Raw genomic sequence first — 25098 nt, forward strand, 5'->3', positions numbered from 1 at the left:
TCATCAGGGCTCTGACTTAGGATATGCTGTTGTGGTCTGTCAGGGGCTGTTTTTTCCTCCCCCTCAGTATTCCATAGGTATGCCATATTGCCTCAAGAAAAGTTTCTGTTCCATTCTGCCCTCTTGTAGCGCCCCCCTCTTGCTCCAACTCACTGAACAGCAGCTGCTTTAATCTCCCACTGTCATCAATCGTCTTCACACAGAAGGCATCCCTCCTACAACTGCTCAACTGGCTGCATTCCAAGATCGTGGGGTTTCTCTGCTCTTAGCATTTAGTGTTAAGTAGGGCTCACTAGTGATGCTGATGAAACTTGTTTAAGACACTGAGTGTGACGTCTTTGTCAAGTCCAAGTCTTCTAGTCAGAAAGAAAGCTGGATGCCAGCTCTAGCAACTAATTCCCTATTGTGTACGCAGTAGATGCTCAAGAATTACCAGTTAGCTGACCAGCCTTGATCTGGGTTTGGTGTTTGATGCCATGTTCTGTTGGTAAGTCTTCTGAAAAAAATATGTTTGCACAGTAATTCTGCTTTCATGGAATCACTACTTATGAACCACTATGGTGCTGTTTTCGATACCAGTAAGATTTAGCAAATGCATTTTAAGCTAACAATATGTTGCCCCGGGTAGTAGTATCCGATGGTTGATCTTAGTTCTGTGCTATGAGATTTATGGATATGTTCATAACCTCAGGTGGTTTTCCCCCAGGGTTGCTGTGAGTCCAGAACGCTACCAAAATGGTCTATAAACAAGCATTTAAGTGCGTATACGGTGCTAGGCACTAGAGATATGAAGACAAAAGCAAAATAATACCTGTCAATATGCATTTATTAAGTGCCTACTATGTATCAGCCATTGTGCTAAGTGCTAGGGACTCAGAGAAAAGTGAACAACTATCCCTACCCCCTGGGAGCTGACAATTTAATACCTACTCTCAGGGAGCTTATATTCTATAAAAGACATGTATGCATATAAGTATATACAAGCTATGTTTTTAAAATAAGGTAATGTGAAGGGTGGCATTAGCAATTGGGGGATTAAGAAAGGCCTCATGTAGGAGGTAGTATTTAAGCTGAGCTCTGAAGCCAATTTTGTGGTTGTTCAGTCGTTTGAGTCACTGTCTTATTCTTCACAATTCCTTTTTGGGGGTTTTTTTGACAAAGATCCTGGAGTGGTTTACCATTTCCACCTCCAACTCATTTTGTCGAAGAGCAACTAAGGCAAACGGGGTAAAGTGACTTACCCAGGATCACACAGCTAGTCAGTGTGTGAGGCCAAGATAACACTGTATCCACTACAACAACACAGTGTGGTGGGTTGAGGGGGAGGGGTGTCAAAGATCTATCATTTTGTGCTTCTTCAGAATAACTGAAAGCTGAGAATAAAATGGCAGTCAAAGGCAATTTTTATTAAACACTGCATGCACCGATGGAAGATGTGTATGGATAGACAGATATAGATAATATAGATTATAGATAGATAGATGGAGCATAGTGAGAAAAAAAATTAAGCCATTAAACACTTCATTTGAAAACAGAGCTAGAGGAGGTAAGTTTCAAGAAAACCACATTGCACGTATCAGGACCCTCATGGCTCACAAGCTGCTGGTTGCATATTGGCCTAAAGATACAAGAGGTGAAAAGTATAATTAGTGTCAAATTAAGTTGGGGTTGAAAGAGATGATTTCAGATGTTAGAGAGCTATAGGATTCACTGCTTCTAACAACTATTTGTGTTCTCAGAGGGAGTCAAAAGGCCTTGATTAATTTTTGATACGATTGTTCCTTTTGAAAATCCAGGACTCAATCAAGACCTTATCTCCAATGAAGACAAAACACACTTCATTCCCAGTTACCTAAAAGTCCATTAGTTCAGTAGGCATGACTTTCCTTCATATGCCAAATAAGCTTTGAATGCCTTAAGACACTTAATCATCATATGTTCTAGGTTATTATTAATGAGTTCATTCATCAGTGTGTATACCAAATCAAATAAACATATTGTATGAAATACTGCATTGCTCTTTCCCCCCTCCTCTTCATTTTCTTGGGTTAGTAGTATGTTTCAATAGCCAGTGGGAAGTGCCATGTTTGGCATCTAAAGGGCACAGCATCTGAGGACCAAAGCAACATCTGGACCAGTCATAGGGAACATGCAACCTCGAGGTCACATGTGGCTTTTTAGGCCCTCAAAGTGCGACCCTTTGACTAAATCCAAATTTCACAGAACAAATCCTTTTTATTATCCCCACCCCTGATCTAGACCATTGCCATTCTTTCCTAAAAGATCTACTGTACTTTCCAAAGTCACTAAACAAAATCCTGAGGTAGATTTTCATCAGCAATGTGAAGAAATAAGTTATTAAATATTCAATCATTTGTGCCTCTGAGAATAACTATAAAAAGAAAACTATGAACACATGTCTCCTGTCATCTAGAAGCTTCCCCATTCTTAAGATCTGGTGCCTGAGAATCACTTCATTTTCAGCCCTGGCACAACTGTTCATTTTCTAAAAAATCCTAGACCCCTCTAGAGAAGAGAAGAGTCATTTAATATAACAGGCTACCTTTGTAAGATGCTCATTCCACTTCAAAATAAATAAATGAATCTGCTGTGGTTTCTGCCACATATAAATGTCACGAATTGGAGAATAGCAGGTGAATAATGTACATCATAATACTTCCTTCCATTTAAGTGTTTTGTGATACAGCTGTTTATCATCTTACTCAGCTGCCCAAAATATTCATTTGAGAAGAAAAGATCCTACAATGGTGTAAATCCAAAATGCCATTCCCCACTTCTACAATGCCTGTCGTTTTTCAGCCTGACTTTTTTTAGATATAGATCCTTTTCCCCCCTAAAAAGGCATTTCTAAGGAACTGTTTTCCAAACTTCCCTACCATAATCTCTAAGGAGTGTGTGAAAAGGCAGAGTTCTGAAGCTTGTTCAAATACAGCAATAGGAGGAATGGAATACATTTATCCTCAAGCCTTTGAATGTTCAAAACAGAAAAAGTGTAAAGAGGTTTCCTACCTCCTGCTACACCCAGCAATGGTTACATACTTGAATGATTTTAAGAGGAAGCAATGCAATTATACCTATCCTGGTTCTCAAAGGGGTATAATTTCATATTGCATCATCCATTTTTTGCTGTTTTAGGTCTATTTCTCTCCAAGATTACAAGCTATAACTTGTAAAAGATGCATGTAATATATGTCATTGTGTTAAATTAGAGCATTTCATAAATGTCATTTGAATGGCACAACTATGCGGTGTGGTCTTATTGTAATTTGCAGCAAAATTAATATAGTGATATTAACAAGATGATGTTGTGACTTTATTAAAATCAAAGATTTCACAGCTTGTCTTACCTTTTCCAACATGAATAACTTCATCATCCATGTCCTGTTACAAACACTGCACAGAAATACATTATTTTTTTCCTTCCTAGAAAGTTAACTGTTTCGGAAGGATGAGGGAGTGGCAGTGGAATATGTTGTTCTGAGTTCAAAATATAATGCAAACGAGCATGGATTTTAATAAATATGCCTTAAATATATAATGACTGACTATTGGGTCAGTATGATTAATTATACTGATGAAAATCATATTTGGAATGAGCCTTGGGGAAAAGTAGTCATTTGAAAATGTAATACCAACAATAATTGTAACAGTTTAAAACAAATTTTACTAAATTTTATTAGCATTCATAAGTTGTGTGTCAGATGCAAAGTTACAACCTAATATGAATTGAGTAGTAGTTGCGAGACAGTAACCTTTCAGGCCCTCAGGATCTCAGATGAATAATACTGTAACAATTCTTAACCATTGTTTTCTATCAGCCCAAATGAATTAACGTACTTTTCAAATGCTTAAATTATTGCCAGACAGTGATTTCCTCAATGATCAGGATCTGGAAAATGATTGTTTAATTCTCTAAAAAGAGGACATTGAGACTAAGTAAATGTATCATTTCCGGCTTTTTCTTTCTACAGACATTATGTAGATTAAGTTCCCTAAGGGCAGGGCCTATTTCCATTTTGTCTTTCCATCCCCAACATACAGATAGTGCCTTGCACGTAAGTACTGAATAAATCTTAATAGGATCAAATAAATATATGTTTTATTTTTGTCTCTTCCTTCATTGTCTTGCAGAACATTCTAAAGCAGGGATGGGGAACTTCAGGCCTCAAGGCCACATATGGTCCTCTAGGTCCTCAAGTGGGGCCCTTGGAATCCAATAAGTTTCCAAGGGCTTCATTTGAGGCCCTAAGGGGCCACATGAGGCCTACAGTTCCCCACCTCTGCCCTAAAGTGTGATACCTTTGTTAGGGAGAGGACTGGAAGATAGGAAAGATAGGGTTAAAAAAAAGCAGTTCCTTCTTAACCCTGCTAAAATGACAAACTCTCAGATTCAGACCTAAAAAATAAAAAGAAAGACAGGAAAATATGCTCCTGGGATATTCAAACACTCACTTCTAGAATGACAAATAACTTAATGACAAATAACTACTCTTGGTCTAGGCAAATGGTAAAAGCATTGATGAACTGCAGGAAATTATACAGAGAAAGTGTATTCTGTACTGTTTTTTAACATATTTCCTTGAAAATTATCATTGTGATGGGACAATTAATTTTCTCAAGTAGGATCCTTATTCCTTATGATTCCATCTTCCATGGGTCACACTTGGAAACGGTTCCTTCCTTGACGCCTTTCTATTTCATGTAATTCATTTCAGCCCTTAGTCTCCTGACTTATTAATCTATATTTTAATGTCTCTTAATCATTGCTTTTTGTTCTGGCTCTACTGCAGCAGTCTATTGATGGGCATTACAACCAACCATTCCTCTCACTTTATATATTTCCAAATAAAGCTTCAGGTTTCATCAGTTTTACTTTCCCCACTTTATTTTTTTAATGCCATAGGTTGGAACTTCCAGTTTCTAAGACATAGTTTAGTGAGCTTTCCTGCACCCTAATGCAATGTGACCTCCATGAAATAGCAATTTCAGATAGCTCTCTCTTGATTAGTAGAAGAACCTTAGAGAAAGGAACAAAGCAGACACACATCTGAGCAAGTGTTCTAGTGTGTGATCCATGCACTTGGTATCCAGTTTATCTCAGGAGAATATAAGTCTGTTGAAAGCAGGGATTGTTTCATTTTTGTCTATGTATTTCCAGGACCTTGCACTGTTGTGTGGCACATAAAAAGCACTTAATAAATGTTTGCCTTTTAGTTCTCTATCTCATACAAAGTCAAAATTCAGGTAAGCCTGCTGTAAGCTAAGCTCTGAATGAAATATCAGAATGAAATATTATCATATAACTGATCCACTGAGAAATATTTGCGAATAATGAATGGCCTCTTCCATACACATTTATTAACATCCTTCTGTATGTGCTAGGCGCTGTACTAGGGGTAATAGAGACACAAAGACAAAAGCAAAACAGACCCTGCCTTCAAGGAACTTATATATAAATATATGATAGATAGATAAAAGGTAATTTTGCAAGGTTCAGGGGTGGGTATTAGCAGCTAGGGAGATAAGGAAAGGTCTCGTGCAGAAGATGGCACTTGAGCCGAGTCTTCAAGGAAATCACAGATTCTAATATAGTGAGGGAAGAGATAATCAGGGAACTCCTAAATAGTTGAATCTCCTTAACTCACTTGAAGAAATTACAGTTTTATTTATTTATTTAATATATTTAGTTTTCAGCATTGATTTTCACAAGAGTTTGAATTACAAATTTTCTCCCCATTTCTACCCTCCCCCCCACTCCAAGATGGCGTATATTCTGGTGCCCTGTTCCCCAGTCAGCCCTCCCTTCTGTCACCCCACTCCCCTCCCATCCCCTTTTCCCTTCCTTTCTTGTAGGGCAAGATAAATTTCTATGCCCCATTGCCTGTGTATCTTATTTTCTACTTGCATGCAAAAACTTATTTTTTTGTTTTTGAACATCTGTTTTTAAAACTTTGAGTTCCAAATTCTCTCCCCTCTTCCCTTCCCACCCACCCTCCCTAAGAAGTCAAGCAATTCAACATAGGCCACATGCATATCATTATGTATAACCCTTCCACAATACTCGTTGTGAAAGGCTAACTATATTTTGCTCCTTCCCAATCCATTCCCCTTTATTGAATTTTCTCCTTTGACCCTGTCCCCTTTCAAAGTATTTGTTTTTGATTACCTCCACCCCCATCTGCCCTCCCCTCCATCATCCCCCCCTTTTATTTTTTTATCTTCTTCCCTCTTTTTTCCTGTGGGGTAAGATACCCAATTGAGTATGTATGGTATTCCCTCCTCAGGCCAAATCTGATGAGAGCAAGATTCACTCATTCCTCCCTCACCTGCCCTCTCCCCTCCCCCCACAGAATGCTTCCTCTTGCCACCTTTATGCGATCTAATCCACCCCATTCTATCTCTCCCTATCTCCCTCTCTCAATATGTTCCTCTCTCATCCCTTAATTTGATTTTATTTCTTTTAGATATCTTCCCCTCATCTTCAACTCACAACTCACACTGTGCCTGCGTGTGCTCTCTCTCTCTCTCTCTCTCTCTCTCTCTCTATATATATATATATATATATATATGTATATATACACACATATATATGTATATATATATATATATATACACATATATATATACATACACACACATTCACATATATATTATATATATATATATATACATAAACATATATATATGCATATTCCCTTCAGCTACCCTAATACTGAGGTCTCATGAATCATACACATCATCTTTCCATGTAGGAATACAAACAAAACAGTTCAACTTTAGTAAGTCCCTTGCAATTTCTTTTTCTTGTGCTTTTTTTTTGATTACCTTTTCATGCTTCTCTTGATTCTTGTGTTTGAAAGTCAAATTTTCTATTCAGCTCTGGTCTTTTCACTGAGAAAGCTTGAAAGTCCTCTATTTTACTGAAAGTCCATATTTTGCCTTGGAACATGATACTCAGTTTTGCTAGGTAGGCGATTCTTGGTTTTAATCCTAGCTCCACTGACCTCTGGAATATTGCATTCCAAGCCCTTCAATCTCTTAATGTAGAAGCTGCCAGATCTTGGATTATTCTGATTGTGTTTCCATAATACTCAAATTGTTTCTTTCTGACTGCTTGCAGTATTTTCTCCTTCATCTGGGAGCTCTGGAATTTGGCGACAAAATTCCTAGGAGATTTCTTTTGGGGATCTATTTGAGGAGGCGATCGGTGGATTCTTTCAATTTGTATTTTGCTCTGTGGCTCTAGAATATCAGGGCAGTTCTCCTTGATAATTTCTTGAAAGATGATATCTAGGCTCTTTTTTTGATCATGGCTTTCAGGTAGTCCAATAATTTTTACATTATCTCTCCTGGATCTATTCTTCAGGTCAGTGGTTTTCCAATGAGATATTTCACATTGTCTTCCATTTTTTCATTCCTTTGGTTCTGTTTTATAATATCTTGATTTCTCATCAAGTCACTAGCTTCTACTTGCTCCAATCTAATTTTTAAGGTAGTATTTTCTTCAGTGGTCTTTTGGACCTTCTTTTCCATTTGGCTGATTCTGCCTTTCAAGGCATTCTTCTCCTCATTGGCTTTTTGGAGCTCTTTTGCTATTTGAGTTAGTCTATTTTTTAAGGTGGTGTTTTCTTCAGTATATTTTTCAGTATTTTTTTGGGTCTCCTTTAGCAAGTCATTGACTTGTTTTTCATGGTTTTCTCGCATCCTTCTCATTTCTCTTCCCAATTTTTTCCTCTACTTCTCTAACTTGCTTTTCCAAATCCCTTTTGAGCTCTTCCATGGCCTGGGACCAGTTCATATTTTTCTTGGAGGCTTTTGTTGTGGCTCTTTGACTTTGTTAACTTCTTCTGTCTGTATGTTTTGGTCTCCATTGTCACCAAAGAAAGAATCCAAAGTCTGAGACTGAATCTGGGTGCATTTTCACTGCCTGGCCATATTCCCAGCCAACTAACTTGACCCTTGAGTTTTTCTGTGGGGTGTGACTGCTTATAGAGTTTAGAGAACTATGTTCCATGCTTGGGGGGATGTGCCAGCTCTGCCACACCAGCACTCCTCCTTCCCCAAGAACCCCCAACCCGGACTGGGCTTAGATCTTCAGCAGGCTCTTCACTCCTGCTCTGATCCACCACTTAATTCCTCCCACCAGGTGGGCCTGGGGCCAGAAGCAATTGCAGCTGTAGTTCTGTAGCTGCCCCACCTCCGCTGCCCCTGGGGCAGTAGCAGAACCACAAACTCCTTCCACTCCCTGCAGCTTTTCCCACTAACCTTCTCTGTTGTCTTTGGCATTTGTGTGTTGAGAAGTCTGGTACCTGCTGCAGCTCACTGATTCAGGGCGCTAGGGCACACTCTTCCCAGCTCCTGGTCTGGTTGGTCCATGCCACTCACGCTGGGCTCTGCTCTGCTCCACTCCTCTCTGCTCCTAGCTCCCTGCAGGATAGACCTCACCCAGAGACCATCCAGGCTGTCCTGGGCTGGAGCCCTGCTTCCCTCTGCTGTTTTGTGGGTTCTGCAGTTCTAGAATTGGTTCAGGGCCATTTTTTATAGGTTTTTGGAGGGACTTGGCGGGGAGCTCATGCTAGTCCCTGCTTTCCAGCCGCCATCTTGGCTCCGCTCCTCAACTGCCAAGAAATCACAGTTTATAAGGGCAAGGTAGCAAAACTAATTAGAAATTAAATTTGTTTTCCCTCTTTGCAGCTGTTTAGTAGCCACGGGCTCAGATTATAAGGGCACAAAACTTAGAGTGATTTCTTTATATGCTGTGTAAGGAATTAAGAGTTATTCAAAGAGATGCCTCCAACAAACCAATAGAATTCTAGAACCATTAGCCATTGACTGTTTTAAAGATTAGTCATATATCTGGTTGTCTGAACAAAAGAGCCACTCCAAGAAGAATTAGTTGAGAAGACAGTCCTCTCTAATAGGCAAGAAGGGCCAGCTCTGAAGAATGAATCCCATACTTGAGTAGAAATTACTCTTTATTTTTTTCTCTGTACCTCTTTTAGAGCCCAGAAGTGGAAGAGGATTTCTCTTTCCTCTCCCTTCCCTGGCTATGACATCTGGCAGTGTTGCAAATCACCCAGGAGTCGAAAGCATGTTACCAGATTGAAGGATCAGAGATTCCATTTGAGTGTCTTTAGAAGAGATGCTGCCCCCAAGGAAAAGCAAGATGAGGATACTTCAAAAAGAGCAAGGACATCAAGACCCTGCCATACTGATGGCCTGGGTGTGTGCCCCTGCTTCCACCGATTTTGCAGCTATTTGTTGTCAATACACTCTTGATTCACAGGGAAATGCTTTTTACCACTCTTCACTCTGTGCCATTTCAATAAATGCCTTTGCTTTGAGCTAATTATGTCAAATGGCTAACTTTTAAAGGTAAGCTTAGTGTGGCACTTGTGAGCTTTAATTTTCAAGCTCAAACCCACAGAGTACCTATAATCTGGGGTAGCTGTCTCCTGGGGACTAGCCCTGTGAACACAAAGGAATTATGGGAAGGGTCTAGAATTGTGTTACACTAAGAGGTGATCAAGTTGAGAGAATGCACTCCAGGCATAAGGATCCACTATTACAAAAGCTGGGAGATGAGAGATGGAGGGCCATGTATGAGGAATAGTAAAACCCATTTGGCTGGACCTCAGAGGCTGAAAAGGGAAGTAATGCATGGCCAAGTCCTAGATGATTCACGTCTAACCCTCAAAACTTCTATATGGCCTTCAGAGCCTGCAGTACCTATTCCTAAACTGAATGTTCCCCTCTCTATAATATCCTATCACTTCTCTGGGCTTGAGATCTTCTCTGTGTTTCCATTTGTCACTCAAATTTTAGGATTCAGTAGCTTCATGCATTGCTCCATGCTAGTCTCATGAGCTTGGCATCCAAATAAGGAAGACTCACAACACTTCTCCTGGGAACAGAAGGAAGCCATCCCAACACTTGTAAGACGGAATTGAACTGCCTCCAATGACTGCCAAAGGGAAAGTTCCCTTCCAGAATACAGAGTATGCTACACAGGCGCTCAGGCCATTTGGGGCTGGCTTATGTCCTAAGTTATTATAACAAAATGGGACTTGAGTGAGTGCCTAATTTCCCTGTGTGCTTCCTAATATTATTATGGATTTCAATTGCATGAATTTTTAAAATGTCCTTGAATTTGATTTTACGGTTTATAATTCTGACACTGTTGACAACTTTTTTAGTAGCTATTCTGTTTTCCCTTTGGAAATGAGAGTCAACACTTCTGTCTCTCTTACAGAACAGTTTAGTCTTGGATTACGCAAAGGCAAATGTTTCCAGCTATTTGACATAAGAAAAACCCATTTACTCTGTTCTTTATGTTGTTTTCAGGACAGAGAAGGTTCCCACAAAAGAGGCCAGTAACTTGCCCTTCTGATAACCAATCAGGAGAGATGACTGCATGGAAATTTCCCCAGTCACCTTAGAGGAATCGCATCATTTGGGCCAAAGGAGGAAGGGAATCATACATTAGAGGGAAGTATTTTTAGACTTTATTTTATTCAACGCCGTTTTTCTGGTAAGGAAACCACTAGCCAGAGAGATAATTTTGCCAAGATCACCCAGGTAGCAAAGCCAGGATTTAAACCCATGTCCTTTGATTACAAATTTGTTGTTAAGTGTTCTTCAGTCATGTCCGTTTCTTCATGAATCCATTTGTTCGGTTTTTTGTTTGTTTGTTTTTTAGCAAAGATACTTGGAGTGGTTTGCTATTTCCTTCTCCTACTCATCTTACAAATGAGGAAACTGGGGCAAACAGGGTTAAGTGACTTGCCCAGGGTCACACAGCTATTAAGTGTCTAAGACCAGATACTTGATTATAAATGCAATGTTCTTTTTTAATAAGAGAATAAGTTAGGTTAAATCCTTCATTTGATCAATAATAAGAATTCCCATTTCAAACACACTAATTTTTTTAAAAAACTTTATAAAGAGATCTTTCTCTCAGTGAAGTAGGTAGTATCGATTTAAAGGTAAAAAGTGATCAATCAGCAGCCAGTCTCTATTGAGTCAATATTCGAACATTCTTTCAACATTTCAGGTCCAACATCCTTTCCAGTATACCACACTGCTCTTGCCTACCAGGCTTTCATTGCATTCTCCAAGAAAACTAAATAACACACTGCCTTTCCCAGAAGAAAAACAATTGTGGTGTGCTTGGTGGTCAGCATACCCAAAAACATATAATAAATTTAGCTTTCTGATAGCTGCCTCTTCAATGATAAAGTAACTTAAATACAAATATAAGAGGCAGCTAGGTGGTGCAGTGAATAGAGTGCTGGGCCTAGATTCAGGAAGACCTGACTTTGAATCTGAACTCAGATACTTACTAGCTGTGTTACCCTAGGTAAGTCACTTAACCCTATTTGCCTCAGTTTTCTCATCTGTAAAATGAGGTCATGAAGGAAATGACAAACCTTTCAATATCTTTGGCAAGAAAACCTCGTGTAGGGTCACAAAGAATCAGACATGACTGAAAAATGACTGAATAGCAACATACAAATGCAGTAAGGTCATCCCCACACACACATAGCATAGGAATATCCTTATGTGCCTTGAAAGGAGGCAGAATAAATATCTCTAGCCTCTTCTCCCTCCATCCTACTCTAAGGGAAAATGTATTTCCTTCAAGGAGAGGAAGCAAGAGGTTGAGGTCAGCAGCTTGGACACTCTGCTCTTCTTAGAGAGTTGGGATACTGGGCTAGAAATCTGTTTCCCTTAAATATTTTTGTCTGGAAGATATAGTCTTCAGGTTCAAGCTAAATTTCTGATCATATTCATTAAGTGTGAAAGGAAACCTCGAGCTTTATATCCAAGGCATAACCACTTTCCCACCAAATATCAGTTCCACAACAAACACACATAGTAAGTAACAAAGAAACCTACTTATCCAAGTCAACAGCAAAACAGAAATCAAAGCATTTAAAGGATAACATATACTAGACTAGACAATGGGCAGTTAGGTGGCTCAATGGATAGAGCGCTGGGCTTGGAATCAAGAAGACTCATTTTCATGAATTCGAATCTATCCTGAGATTCTTACTAGACCCTGGGCAAGTCACTCAACCCTGTTTGCCTCCATTTCCTCATCTGAAAAATGAGCTGGAGAAGGAAACAGAAAGCCACTCTGTTATCTTTGGCAAGAAAACCCCAAAATGGGGTTAGAGAGTTGAATATGACTGAAACTCAACAACATATTAGACAGTACAAAGTGGAGGAGCTCTCCCATTGGGAGCAAGGTATAACAGCTCAACTGAGAGAGTTAGTTCCAGGTTTCACCCAAAGAGGAAATTCCCCCAAGTTTCCAGTGCAGCAAGCTGGGAATAGGGAAATGATGGGGACTGCTATGACTCTCATGTCAGCCTCTTCCCAGAGTCTTCTTCTCCCTTCAGTGACTTCAAGTGAAGTTCACATCACACATCTTCTCTCTCAAAGCTGGAAGCCAGACGTGCCTAAAGCCACCGCAGAGACAAAAGAGCAAAGACACTCGAGAGCTCAAAGAAAGTGAACCTCTCTTCTCTCCTTGCTCACCAGCCCTGCACTGACCCTTCTGCAGGTGGCAGGACATTGATCTCCATGAATAAGTTGAGAGTTCCATACCAGTGGACTTTGGCGCTCAGGAGATTATGTGTGTGCATGTGTGCATATATATTGGGTATACATGTATGTATATTATATGTATATATGTAAGTATGGGTGTATATATGTATGTTTGTTTATATATACATGTGTATAGGTGTATGTGTGTATATTCATGTACGTACATGTATATATGCGTGTGTGTATGTATGTGTACACAGACAGGGAGGCACACACAACAAACTGCATTTGGCATATTTGAAGGCAAATAGGCAGCACAGTGAATAGAAGGCTGGATGTGGACTCAAAAAGACCTGAGTTCAAATCCAGCTTCAGAGACTTCCTAGCTATGTGACCCTGGGCAATTCACTTAACCACTCTGTGCCTCAGTTCCTTATCTGTAAAATGGGGGTAATAATAATGGCATTTACTTCCTAGCAATGTTGTAAAGTTAAAAAGGTGATAATATTTGTGAAGCACTTTGCAAACCTTAGAGCACTACATGAATGCGAGCTATTTATTATCTATTTCTTTGACTCTGTAGTAAACATGGTTCCATTTATAGACTTCACGGAAAACTGAAAAGTATAATCTCTCACAGGGCAGCTAAGTGACACAATGGATAGAGTGCTGAGCCTAGAGTCAGGAAGATTTATATTCCTGAGTTCAAATTTGGCTTCAAACTTACCAGCTGTATGACCTTGGACAAGTCACTTAATGCTGTTTGCCTCAGTTTCCTCATCTGTAAAATGAACTAAAGAAAGAAATGGCTAACCATCCCAGTATCCTTGCCAAGAAAACCTCAGATGGGGCTGTGAAGACTTGAACATGATTGAAAATGACTGAACAACAACAAAAATAATCTCACAGGTTTTCTCTTGAAGATTAGTTAAACAATATGCATCAAAGTATTCTGGCCTTTGATCTTCAAAGGGGGAAAGCTATTTTTAAGTGAAAAAAAATTCTTATTGCTCAGGTTAGCATGAAGTTTAGAAATTAATAACCATATCGTACATTTATAATCAAATTTTCAGATATAAATATCTTGGTTATGACATAGTTATAGAGAAGTAGCAGATTACTAAAGATGACTCTCCCACTAAACATGGCATAAAAGTTATTATCCATGATATTTAAAATTAGAAAAGGATTATCATATTAGGAAAGCAAGGGATAACTGATAGACATCCCAAAGGTTACATTGGTGTGTACACACACACCGGGGTGGGGAGGGGGAGAGGGAGAGGGAGGAAGGGAGGGAGAGGGAGAGGGAGAGGGAGGGAGAGAGAGAGAGAGAGAGAGAGAGGGAGAGAGAGAGAGAGAGAAAGAGGAAGCCTGTCAGTACATTAAGTAGATCCTTCCTTGATGGAAGATTTATGGGTGGATATAGCTCAGAACAATAAAGCCTGTGAGGATCACAGACTTTAAAATTGAAGAGAATATCAACATTGTTTAGATCCCTGATCTATTTAAGTATTATTTTAAGGATAATGATGGTAATGATGACAAAAAAATCCTGCAATTTTTCTTCTTGTTTTTGTCATCCCTGGTTACTGAGAAAAGTAAAAGTAATAGAATCAAAGATTGAATCAGAAAGGGCCTCAGGAGTCATTTAATCCATCCTCTCAAGCAAGACAGGAATCCTAGCTACATCATACTTTTCACGTGGTCAAACAGACTCTTCTTGAATATTTTCAGCGATGGACAAAAAAATCGAAAACCTTGAGCGAGAGGCTCTTTATTCAAATTCTAGATCTACCACTTCCTACCTATGGCCTTGGCCAAGTCACTTGACCTCTGGGAGATCCTTCTTATGATGCAATTCATTGTTAGCTTCAAGTTCATGCCATATGAAGATAGTCTGACAGAACCAGAGATACTTAGCCTGGAAAAGAAAAGACTTGGGAGAGGTACATGACATGATAATTCTCTTCAGGTATTTGAAGAATCATAGAAATCAGAGACATAGAAAAGGAAAAGACTTCAGAGGACCTTGGAGGCTGTGTAGTCCAACACCCTTATTTATCCAGTGAAGAAACCAAGGGTCAGAAAAGCCCAATGTCATACAGGCAGTTAGTGTCAGAAAAAAGATTTCAATAAAAGTTTTCTAATTCCAAAGGTATTGCTATTCCCACTGTCATACGAAAAAGGATTTACACTTACTATATTTGACTATGGGTGCAGTAGACAAAGCACTGGGTCTAGAGTCAGAAGATCTGCATTCAAATCCGACCTCAAGCACTTACTAGCTGTGTGATCCTGGGCAAGTTTCTCACCTATAAAATGGCAACATGCTGTAGAAGGAAATGGCAAATGACTTCAGTATCTTTGCAAGAAAACACCATGGATAAGTCCATGGGGTCACGAAGCATTGGACACAACTAAAAGACCAAACAGCATCCTTAGGCTCCAAAAAGCAGAACCAAGGAAATTGATGGAAGTTACAAAGAGGCAAACATTGGCTTGATATAAGGAAAAACTTCTAAACCAGAGCTGTCCAAATGTGGAATGGGCTGTCTCAGGATGAATAACTGTTTGCTAGGGACATTATAAAGAGAATTTGTGTTAAGTGTGGATTGAGTTAATTGGGAAGAGAAATGAGAAGGATGCAAGAAAACCATGAAAAACAAGTCAATGACTTGCTAAAGGAGACCCAAAAAAAATACTGAAAAATATACTGAAGAAAACAACACCTTAAAAAATAGACTAACTCAAATGGCAAAAGAGCTCCAAAAAGCCAATGAGGAGAAGAATGCCTTGAAAGGCAGAATTAGCCAAATGGAAAAGGAGGTCCAAAAGACCACTGAAGAAAATACCACCTTAAAAATTAGATTGGAACAAGTGGAAGCTAGTGACTTGATGAGAAATCAAGATATTATAAAACAGAACCAAAGGAATGAAAAAATGGAAGACAATGTCAAATATCTCATTGGAAAAACCACTGACCTGGAAAATAGATCCAGGAGAGATAATTTAAAAATTATTGAACTACCTGAAAGCCATGATCAAAAAAAGAGCCTAGATATCATCTTTCAAGAAATTATCAAGGAGAACTGCCCTGATATTCTAGAGCCACAGGGCAAAATACAAATTGAAAGAATCCACCGATCGCCTCCTCAAATAGATCCCAAAAAGAAATCTCCTAGGAATATTGATGCCAAATTCCAGAGCTCCCAGATGAAGGAGAAAATACTGCAAGCAGTCAGAAAGAAACAATTTGAGTATTGTAGAAACACAATCAGAATAACCCAAGATCTGGCAGCTTCTACACTAAGAGATTGAAGGGCTTGGAATACAATATTCTGGAGGTCAAAGGAGCTAGGATTAAAACCGAGAATCACCTACCCAGCAAAACTGAGTATCATGCTCCAAGGCAAAATATGGATTTTCAATAAAATAGAGGACTTTCAAGCTTTCTCAGTGAAAAGACCAGAGCTGAATAGAAAATTTGACTTTCAAACACGAGAATCAAGAGAAGCATGAAAAGGTAATCAAGAAAAAGAACAAGAAAAAGAAATTGCAAGGGACTTACTAAAGGTGAACTGTTTTGTTTACATTCCTACATGGAAAGATGATGTGTATGATTCATGAGACCTCAGTATTAGGGTAGCTGAAGGGAATATGCATATATATATATATATATATATATATGTTTATGTATATATATGTATAAGTGAATATGTATGTATGTATACACGTATGTGCATATATATATATATATGTATATATATATATGTAGAGAGAGAGAGAGAGAGAGAGAGAGAGAGCAGGCACAGGGTGAGTTGAAGATGAAGGGAAGATATCTAAAAGAAATAAAATCAAATTAAGGGATGAGAGAGGAATATATTGAGAGAGGGAGATAGGGAGAGATAGAATGGGGTAAATTATCTTGCATAAAAGTGGCAAGAAAAAGCAGTTCCATAGGAAGAGAAGATAAGGCAGGTGAGGGGGGAATGAGTGAATCTTGCTCTCATCAGATTTGGCCTGAGGAGGGAATACCATAGATACTCAATTGGGTATCTTACCCCACAGGAAAGAAGAAGGAAGAAGACAAAAAAAAGGAGGGATGATAGAAGGGAGGGCAGATGGGGGTGGAGGTAATCAAAAACAAACACTTGCGAAAGGGGATAGGGTTGAGGGAGAAAATTCAATAAAGGGGGATAGGTGAGGAAGGAGCAAAATATAGTTAGTCTTTCACAACATGAGTATCGTGGAAGGGTTATACATAATGATACACACGTGGCCTATGTTGAATTGCTTGACTTCTTAGGGAGGGTGGGTGAGAAGGGAAGAGGGGAGAGAATTTGGAACTCAAAGTTTTAAAAACAGATGTTCAAAAACAAAAAAAAAGTTTTTGCATGCAACTAGAAAATAAGATACACAGGCAATGGGGCATAGAAATTTATCTTGCCCTACAAGAAAGGAAGGGAAAAGGGGATGGGAGGGGAGTGGGGTGACAGAAGGGAGGGCTGACTGGGGAACAGGGCAATCAGAATATATGCCATCTTGGAGTGGGGGGGAGGGTAGAAATGGGGAGAAAATTTGTAATTCAAACTCTTGTGAAAATCAATCCTGAAAACTAAATATATTAAATAAATAAATAAATAAGTGTGTATTGAATCGTATGGCAGCTGAAGTCTCTTCCAAATGTGAAATACTGAAATTGTATAATTTATTTACCCTGTAGGGCAAATTATTGCTCAGAAATCTTAACATGAGTTGGGGTCAAAACATCTTCTAACTACCTGCTCTTGTATCTCATTTGTTACTATGACTCATTGGCATCTAAAAGCAAAGTTTCTGTCATTATCTACAAATGAATGAAAAAATATTTTATGTGTTAAGTGCTATGTGTCATAAACTCTGCCAAGTGCTGGAGTCAGAACTAGAAAGACAAAACAATCACGGATTTCAGTGGGAAACAATGCATATGGGAAGGTTTAGCTTCAGGTGGGATGGCAAGAGTGCCCCAAATCAAAACCAACAGTGTCACTAAACATCATACCTAATTTTAGTCACATGCTAAACATGATACTGTCCAAAGCAGTTTAGTTTACTGATGTGGACAGGCAATAAATGCCTCTCTTCAGGGAGGCAGGGAAGAAGATTCCAGCCTCAGCCTTAAAGTTGTATTGATTGTGGACGCTCTCTTGGATTTTACCCTAAGTTTCCAAGTTTTAATGGTGTAACCCAGGGATCACAGATTTAAAATTGTAAGGTACCCTAGAGATCATTTAGTCCAATTACCTCACCTCACAAATAAAGAAACTGAGGCTCAAATAGGCTCCTGTGATTTGCCCAAGAATAGAGGCAGAAAGGCAAAGCACGTATTTAAACCATAGTCTGTTGACTCCACAATTAGTCCTCTTTCCATTAAGTGGTTATGTTTTATCATTTTATATAAGGCTCTTCTCCTTCAATTTTTAAATCCACGAACACTCTAAGTTGACGGTGCTAATTACTTCTCTCAATTTCTCCTTTTGGGGGCTGCATAGGATGTATTGCTATTAATACTCTATGATCACTATAATTGTCTCTAGATCTACATGGAACATTTTATAAAGTAGTGCTAAATAACTATCAGAAGCATTAGTACAAAATTTGTTGCCAATAGCTTATTTTCTTCATAATGGAGCTAAAATATTTCCTTCATATTTTCTATAACTGATACATGGTTAACTGTTTTCATCCAAACAGGTAAATACTTTATTACTGGACATTCATCCAGGCATTGAATTCATTTTTTGTATTTAAGATTGCTCACAATCATTTTCATAATTTTATATTTATTTGCATTAAACTATATTATTAAAAACACTAAAGTAGCCTAATCTTCCATTTTCAAGATCCTACCTGAAAAATACATAGCAATTTGCATCAGATTTACCTAACTTAAAGAATGGACTAAGCAGTCCTTAAGGGGGACTGGCAAAGCATCATCACCATAGAATAAACTCAAGTTCCAAGAATGTAGCAATACTAAAATACATAGCTTAGACCTCTTTTATTGGATTAATCTAGAAGATATTAAACAAAGAAGAGATGGGTTCCAGAGGTTTAAAAGCAATACTATCATGACTTCTAATTTCTTCAGCAACCATTTCTAATAATAAATACATTGGATCCTTTGATATCTCATAGAATTTAGTATAAGATGTATTCATTTTGATCTGTGTCCAACACATATACCAGAATGACATCATTATAATATAATTCCACCTATGAGCACATGGCATAGACTGAGTGCACTTTAGAAAAGCTTTCTTGACATTTCTTAGGCTATGGTTTCATGACCTATTTTTGTGTCATAGCCCTCTTTGGTAGTCTGGTGAAAGCTATGATCAACTTTTCAAATTAATTTTTAAATGAATATAAAAAAGAATACACAGAATTATAAAAGAAATCAGTTATGAAAAAATACACTTAAAAATGTTACAAGTTCACAGACCCCTTAAAACCTATCGATGATAGAATTGCATTTTACGGAACTGTGCACCCTAGGTTAAGAACCCCTCTTTTATTCTGGCAAAGATGCAATGCACATTTCTAATGTGTGAGGAACATACAAACTAGCCCCAAGTTTCATAACTTGAAGGGCTATTTTTGGAGACTTTCTAAAACAGTTATGACTTTAAAATGGCAAATCTTCCCAGCATATGCATATGTCTATCTATCCTCTGGTACAAAGTTCTTCCAAAATATTTCTGAGTGAAGGAGTAATTTCTTATTCTCAATACTGGAGACACAAACCTGATTACAAAGGAGGCTGCCATTTTTCGTGCCAACTTCATAACAATCACAGGGTTTGCAAATATCTTTGGCTGACGGATCGGCACCCACTCGTCGGAAAAGGTAATCCTTACACAGCTCACAGTTTCTTCCTGCATCAAGGAAAGGTTATGCATTATGGCTTCCAATTCATTAATATCAGCTGCATAATTCAAAATTAAAGACTCTATTCCTTTGAGAGAATTCTATAATTTTCAGGACGTCCATTTTAATGCACCTTTCATCTCTACCTGCCAATTTAGTGATCCAGAGCATATGAAACAATGAACCTGTTACAAACTGTGTTTTACTTCATTAAACTTCCATCTGTTATATAATACCACACTTCTATAAAAGCTCTGCTTTGTGAATGTCTATATATTTTGAAAGAGTTAGCTTTGAACCTAAAACTTTTCTTTATTTTCAGTGCCAGTCATATAATCTAGATGAAATATGAAAATTATCTAAGTATGTGGTATATGAAGTTCTGGGCCTTAACATGAAGTATAGGCTTAAGTCTTACATTTAAAAGTAATTATTTTTTACCAGAAATGGGTCTTTTTGTGAAAAGAGGAATGGTATTAACATAACATAATTTTGTAACTAGAAAGATAGGGTACACTGCTTTCAGTATCAGGGAAGAATACTTTGGCAAATTTGTAGTTTTTGAATAAAATGTGAAGATAAAAAATATTACCATTTTCTTATACTACTCTGATATATTGTCTTAGTATTCAAGGATATTCTGTTGATTTACAAGTTGTTAATTAGAACTCATCACTTCATCACTTCACTGTAGGAGACTGTCACCATTTTACAAAATGAAAACAAACAAAAAAAAGAATGAAAGTTTCAAAGACTTACGAAAGGTCATTCAAGTCTCTAGCATTACTCACGGTGAAGCCTAAAGCCTGGCATTTCCTCTAACTCCCCAGACATGTTGCCATCATTAACCCAACATTAAAAAGTAAGCAAACTCACTCAAAAGAAAACCTACCATTTGGGAAAAGACTTAAAATAACAAGCATCCTCAAATGAACCACCATCTTCACAGTCAATCATTTTTAAATTAAGATGTATTTTAGATATTTGTAAGACGTTATCTATTTGTCCTTTGGAGGTCAGTGAAAATGTATTTGCAGATACTCACATTATCTTTTAGGTTTCTTTGAAGGCTATGTAAAGAGTATTCAAACATCTTATTATTTGCATACCTTATTCCCAGAGTAAAAAAAAAATATATGATTACTAGGTTGTTACTGGGCAACAATTCCATTAAGAGATGCCTACTATATTCTGACTTCATGAATTAGAGAGGGGCTTCCTTGCCAGTTTTCTCAGCAAAGGTGGCCATTTTTTTCATATGTCTCTATCACCTGGCATAGTTGCTTGAACAGACATGATGTAAACGTACACTGAATTGGTGAGTTCTACCAAACCATTTGAGAAACCAAGCTACTTCTGCTCTTTAAGAACTGTTCACATTTGAGATAAGTTCTCAGTGATCAAAACCAAAGGTTTGGCTGAGTAATATTTTCATTTAACTTCTGCATTAAATTAACTGTTTTGAAATATATGTCTTCCCGTATCACTACTCTGTAAACCAAATCTAGCTTTTAATAATCACTTAAACATAACCTCAGGAGAAACAGAACATATAATGGAAGACAAAAATACAATAACCAAACTTGTTTTTAGTGATATATGCTCATTGAATGATATGATTATGGGCTGCTGGGTGGATTAAGGAATTAGTGAATGGAGTGCTAGACTGGAAGTCAAGAAGACCTAAGTTTACAGCCTGTTTCAATGACTTACTAGCTGTATGACCCTGAGCAAGCCATTTAACCTCTCATCCTCAGTTTCGTTATCCGAAAGATGGAGATAATAATAGCCCCTACATCACAGTGTTACGTGGATCAACTGAGATAATATATGGAAAGTGCTTTGTAAACATTAAAGGGCACTGTAATGTCAACTATGTATGATAGTTCATGATGAAAGTATCCAGAATTGAGTATTGACTTGGGGACCAGTAGGATAATCTATCTTACTGCAGTTTTCCAGTGAAGGGAAGGAGCCAAGCAGTAGCTTGGTATTCTAGCAATCTGCTTGGTCTGCTTTAGGGAGCTAGTTCAAACCTTACAACGTGGACATTGTTTTTCCATGCGAAATATACCACTAAGGTAATTTGAAGTGATCCTAATATATCTTATAAAAATACATAGGTGAAATGATCCATTTAAATTGCTAGTTACCTGTAGTATCATGCTGACAGTTCTCACAAACTCCACCCCCACCTCGATGGTATTCATCAGGAAAAGGGTCCATTGTCACATCATAGTGACAGCTTCTTGAATGGTTGTTGCATTGACAAGGTTTACAATTGAAAGCATGAACTTGGTCTCCTTGATGAAAGGGCTTATCATTATAAAGGGGCAAGCAACGATCACACTAAAGGAAAAACGAGAGAAAAAAATGTTGCTGGGGAGGTTACTTTACAGGTGCTGAGATTATCCACTTAAGACATTAGCATCTTTCACACGGTAACAATAATATCAGAAAATCAAACCCAAAGGACTGTGTAGATTTAAATTTATACCATGGAGATAATGTATTCATTTTCCTTTGGACAATGTTTTTAATTAAGCATTGTCCCTACTCTGTGCAAGGCACTAGGCTAGGTTGTGAGGATATAACAACAAAAATGAATAGTCCTGACCTCAGAGAGCATATATACTAATGGTAGAGACTAAATCAAAATCTCTACTTCCCAAGTACAATGTTCCAGAAAAATATAGCGATTCTCTATGATAGTTGGCTTTTTGTAACAGCAATGAAATATGTATCTATGTATATATTCCCAAATTTATTGGACTGGTTGGTTTAAAAGCTAAATAATCTAAAAACTTAAAATTTTGTCCAGATATCAAAATTGACATAATTTGACCTGGACTCTTTGATATGCAATGTCTAATTCAGGAAGAGACTAAAAAAACTATTTAAGTGCAATGAAATACCCTAAAATAATCATTTATACCATTCCTGGTATGAAAGCATTATTATAACTTCTCAAAATGTCTATACTACTCTTTTAAAAAAGATCATATGCCCATGGCATTGGAATTTCAGACTCAGGAAATGTAAAGGTTGGAATAAAATCTGAAAGACTGTCAATTTCCTGCCCTCCATGATAGGAGCCATTTACTAACGGGATGAGTGGAGATATGTATTAAATTTAATGACCCACACGTACAAACATATTTATAGCAGTTCTTTTTTGTGGCAGCAAAGAATTGGAAATTGAGGGGATGCCCATCAATTGGGGAATGGATGAACAAGTTGTGGCATATGAATGTAATGGAATATTATTGTGCTATAAAAAAAATGATGAGCAGACTGACTTCAGAAAAACCTGGAAAGATTTATATGAACTGATGCTGAATGAGGGGAGCAGAACCAGGAGAACATTGTACACAGTTACAGCTATACTGTATGATAACTAACTTTGATAGACTTAGCTCTTCTCAGCAACGGAAGGTACTAAGGCAACTCCAAAAATGCTATCCATATCCAGAGAAAGAATTACGGAGTCTGAATGCAGTTGATGGACACTATTTGCTCTCTCTTTTTTGTTTTGTTTCTTCTTTCTCATGGTTCATTCCATTGGTTATAATTCTTCTTTACAACATGACTAATGTGAAAATATGTTTCATGTGAATGTATATGTAAAGCCTATATCAGATTGTGTGCCATCTTGGGGAGGGGAGAGGAGAGGGAGAAAATTTAAAACTCAAAACTTGTGGAACTGTTGAAATCTAAAAATAAATAAATTTTTTAAAAAATTTATCTAGTGGAAGTCAAACCTGAAGTTGGACTAAAAATATTTCCCCATAATGAGCTATTTTTTGTAGGTGGTATTTTCTGGTTTGGAGCAATTGATATTTTTTTCCAGAGTTTCAATGAAAAAATAAACTGTGAACAAAGTCATAATTTTGACATTTTAATGGAAATTTTGCCCACTATACTTCATAATAGTAACACATTGCACTTTAAGGTTCACAAAGCACTTTTCATATGTAAGGTAGTCAGTCAGTCAATAAATATTTACTATGTATCTATGTGCAAGGCAGCAAGCTAAACACTGGAGACATGAAGAAAAGCAAGACAGTCTCTACTCTCAAGGGGCTTACAATCTAATGAGGAAGACAACATGCAAACAACTACATACAACCAAGTTATAGACAGCATAAATTAGAGATAATCAACTGACAGAAGGTACTAAAATTAAGGGGGACTGGGAAAGACTTCCCATAGAAAGTGGGTTTATAGCTGGGATTTGAAGGAACCAAGAAGCAGAGATAAAGGAAATCATTTCTGGCATGGGGGACACATGGTTGAAATGTGGAGAGTTGAGAAATGGAGTGTTTTGTTCAAGGAAGAGCAAGTAGGCTATTACCATTAGATTGCACCACACATGGAGAGGCATAAGGTATAAGGAGACTGAAAAGGTAGGAGGGGACCAGATGATGAAGGACATTTAATGCCAAACAGAGGATTTAATATTTGATCCTGAAGGTGATAGGGAATCAGTAGAAGTCTCATGACTTCAGGTCTAGCATTCTTTCCTCAATGTGTTGCCTCTACATTACTTTCCCTGTGAAAAATATCTAAATAATTTAAAAGAGAAAAGAGTTAAAATAAAATAATTAACTATTCATTTTTGAAGTATTAATTTTTTAAATTTAAGTTAAATAAGTGGTTCAGTGGCTAGAGGGCTAAATCAGGAATCAGGAAGACCTGAGTTGAAATTCAGCCTCAGATACTAACTAGCTATGGGACACTGGTCAATTTGCCTGTTTGCCTCAGTTTCCTCAAATGGAAAATGAGGATAATAATATCACCTAGTCTCAAGCATGAGCATGAAATAAGATAGTATTTGTAAAGCACTTAGACTAGTTCCTGGCACAGAACTTAATTAATGTATTTTTCCTTTCCTCCTTCCTACTCAATTGCAGAAAAAAGAACCTGCCCTTTTTTTTAAGATGGTTGGCTATATCACTGATAATTATGCCCTAAAAAGAAATAAAGAGGAAACAACTCTGAGCAGTCACTGTAAGAGTGTGCTAAAAATCTTCTCCCATCCTGTGTGTTATCTCTGACTACCCTGTTCACTGTTACTTCCTAGCTAGGAATAGTGAGACTAGGTAGAGTTGTGTTGTAGTGTGGCAATTATGCCTGAAGCACACTAACTCACTATCATTTTCCTAACCACTGTATTGGTTGTGCCCCAGGGTTTCAGTCACTGGCTCAGAATGCAAGCAGTCTCATTGGTGGCCCTAGGGGGGCAGTATCCACCATGGTCTTCACAAAGGGTTATGATCCACTGGGAGCATTCTTCGTGATAAAGCCAAACAGAATGATAAAATAACTGATTCCCACACTGGTGTCCAAGACAAAGCTAAACTGAGACATTAGCTTTCATGGAGACATGAGGAACATAGCAGGAAACGTAGCTGACTCTTCAGTTCATTCGTTTCTATTGCCCTCATCCCATTGTCAAGCCTTGGCCAAGTGAGGAATGGGACTGGGAGAAAATGCCTCAAGTCTTTTTCATTTCCTTCATAATTATTCTTCATAATTGAAGACATTGCTCCCCTGACAGTATTACTTTTATTCTTTGAGTGTTGCTTTTTTGAATAGAAGATGATGTAGGTG

The 25098-nt window shown here is 37.9% G+C and overlaps 1 protein-coding gene across 1 annotated transcript in view; it reads right to left on the bottom strand.

The window, feature by feature from the left end:
- The window catches only part of USH2A (usherin), a 991863-nt gene that overhangs the window by 846881 nt on the left and 119884 nt on the right, over positions 1–25098 (bottom strand). The window contains exons 9-10 of the mRNA XM_036755334.1: positions 21639–21834; positions 19363–19493 (exon numbers count right to left, since the gene is read on the bottom strand). Coding sequence (XP_036611229.1) covers positions 19363–19493; positions 21639–21834 — 327 coding nt within the window. The remainder of the gene's footprint in view (positions 1–19362; positions 19494–21638; positions 21835–25098) is intronic.

This window comes from Trichosurus vulpecula, chromosome 4, assembly GCF_011100635.1.
Source record: "Trichosurus vulpecula isolate mTriVul1 chromosome 4, mTriVul1.pri, whole genome shotgun sequence".
Classification (NCBI taxonomy): Eukaryota; Metazoa; Chordata; class Mammalia; order Diprotodontia; family Phalangeridae; genus Trichosurus; species Trichosurus vulpecula.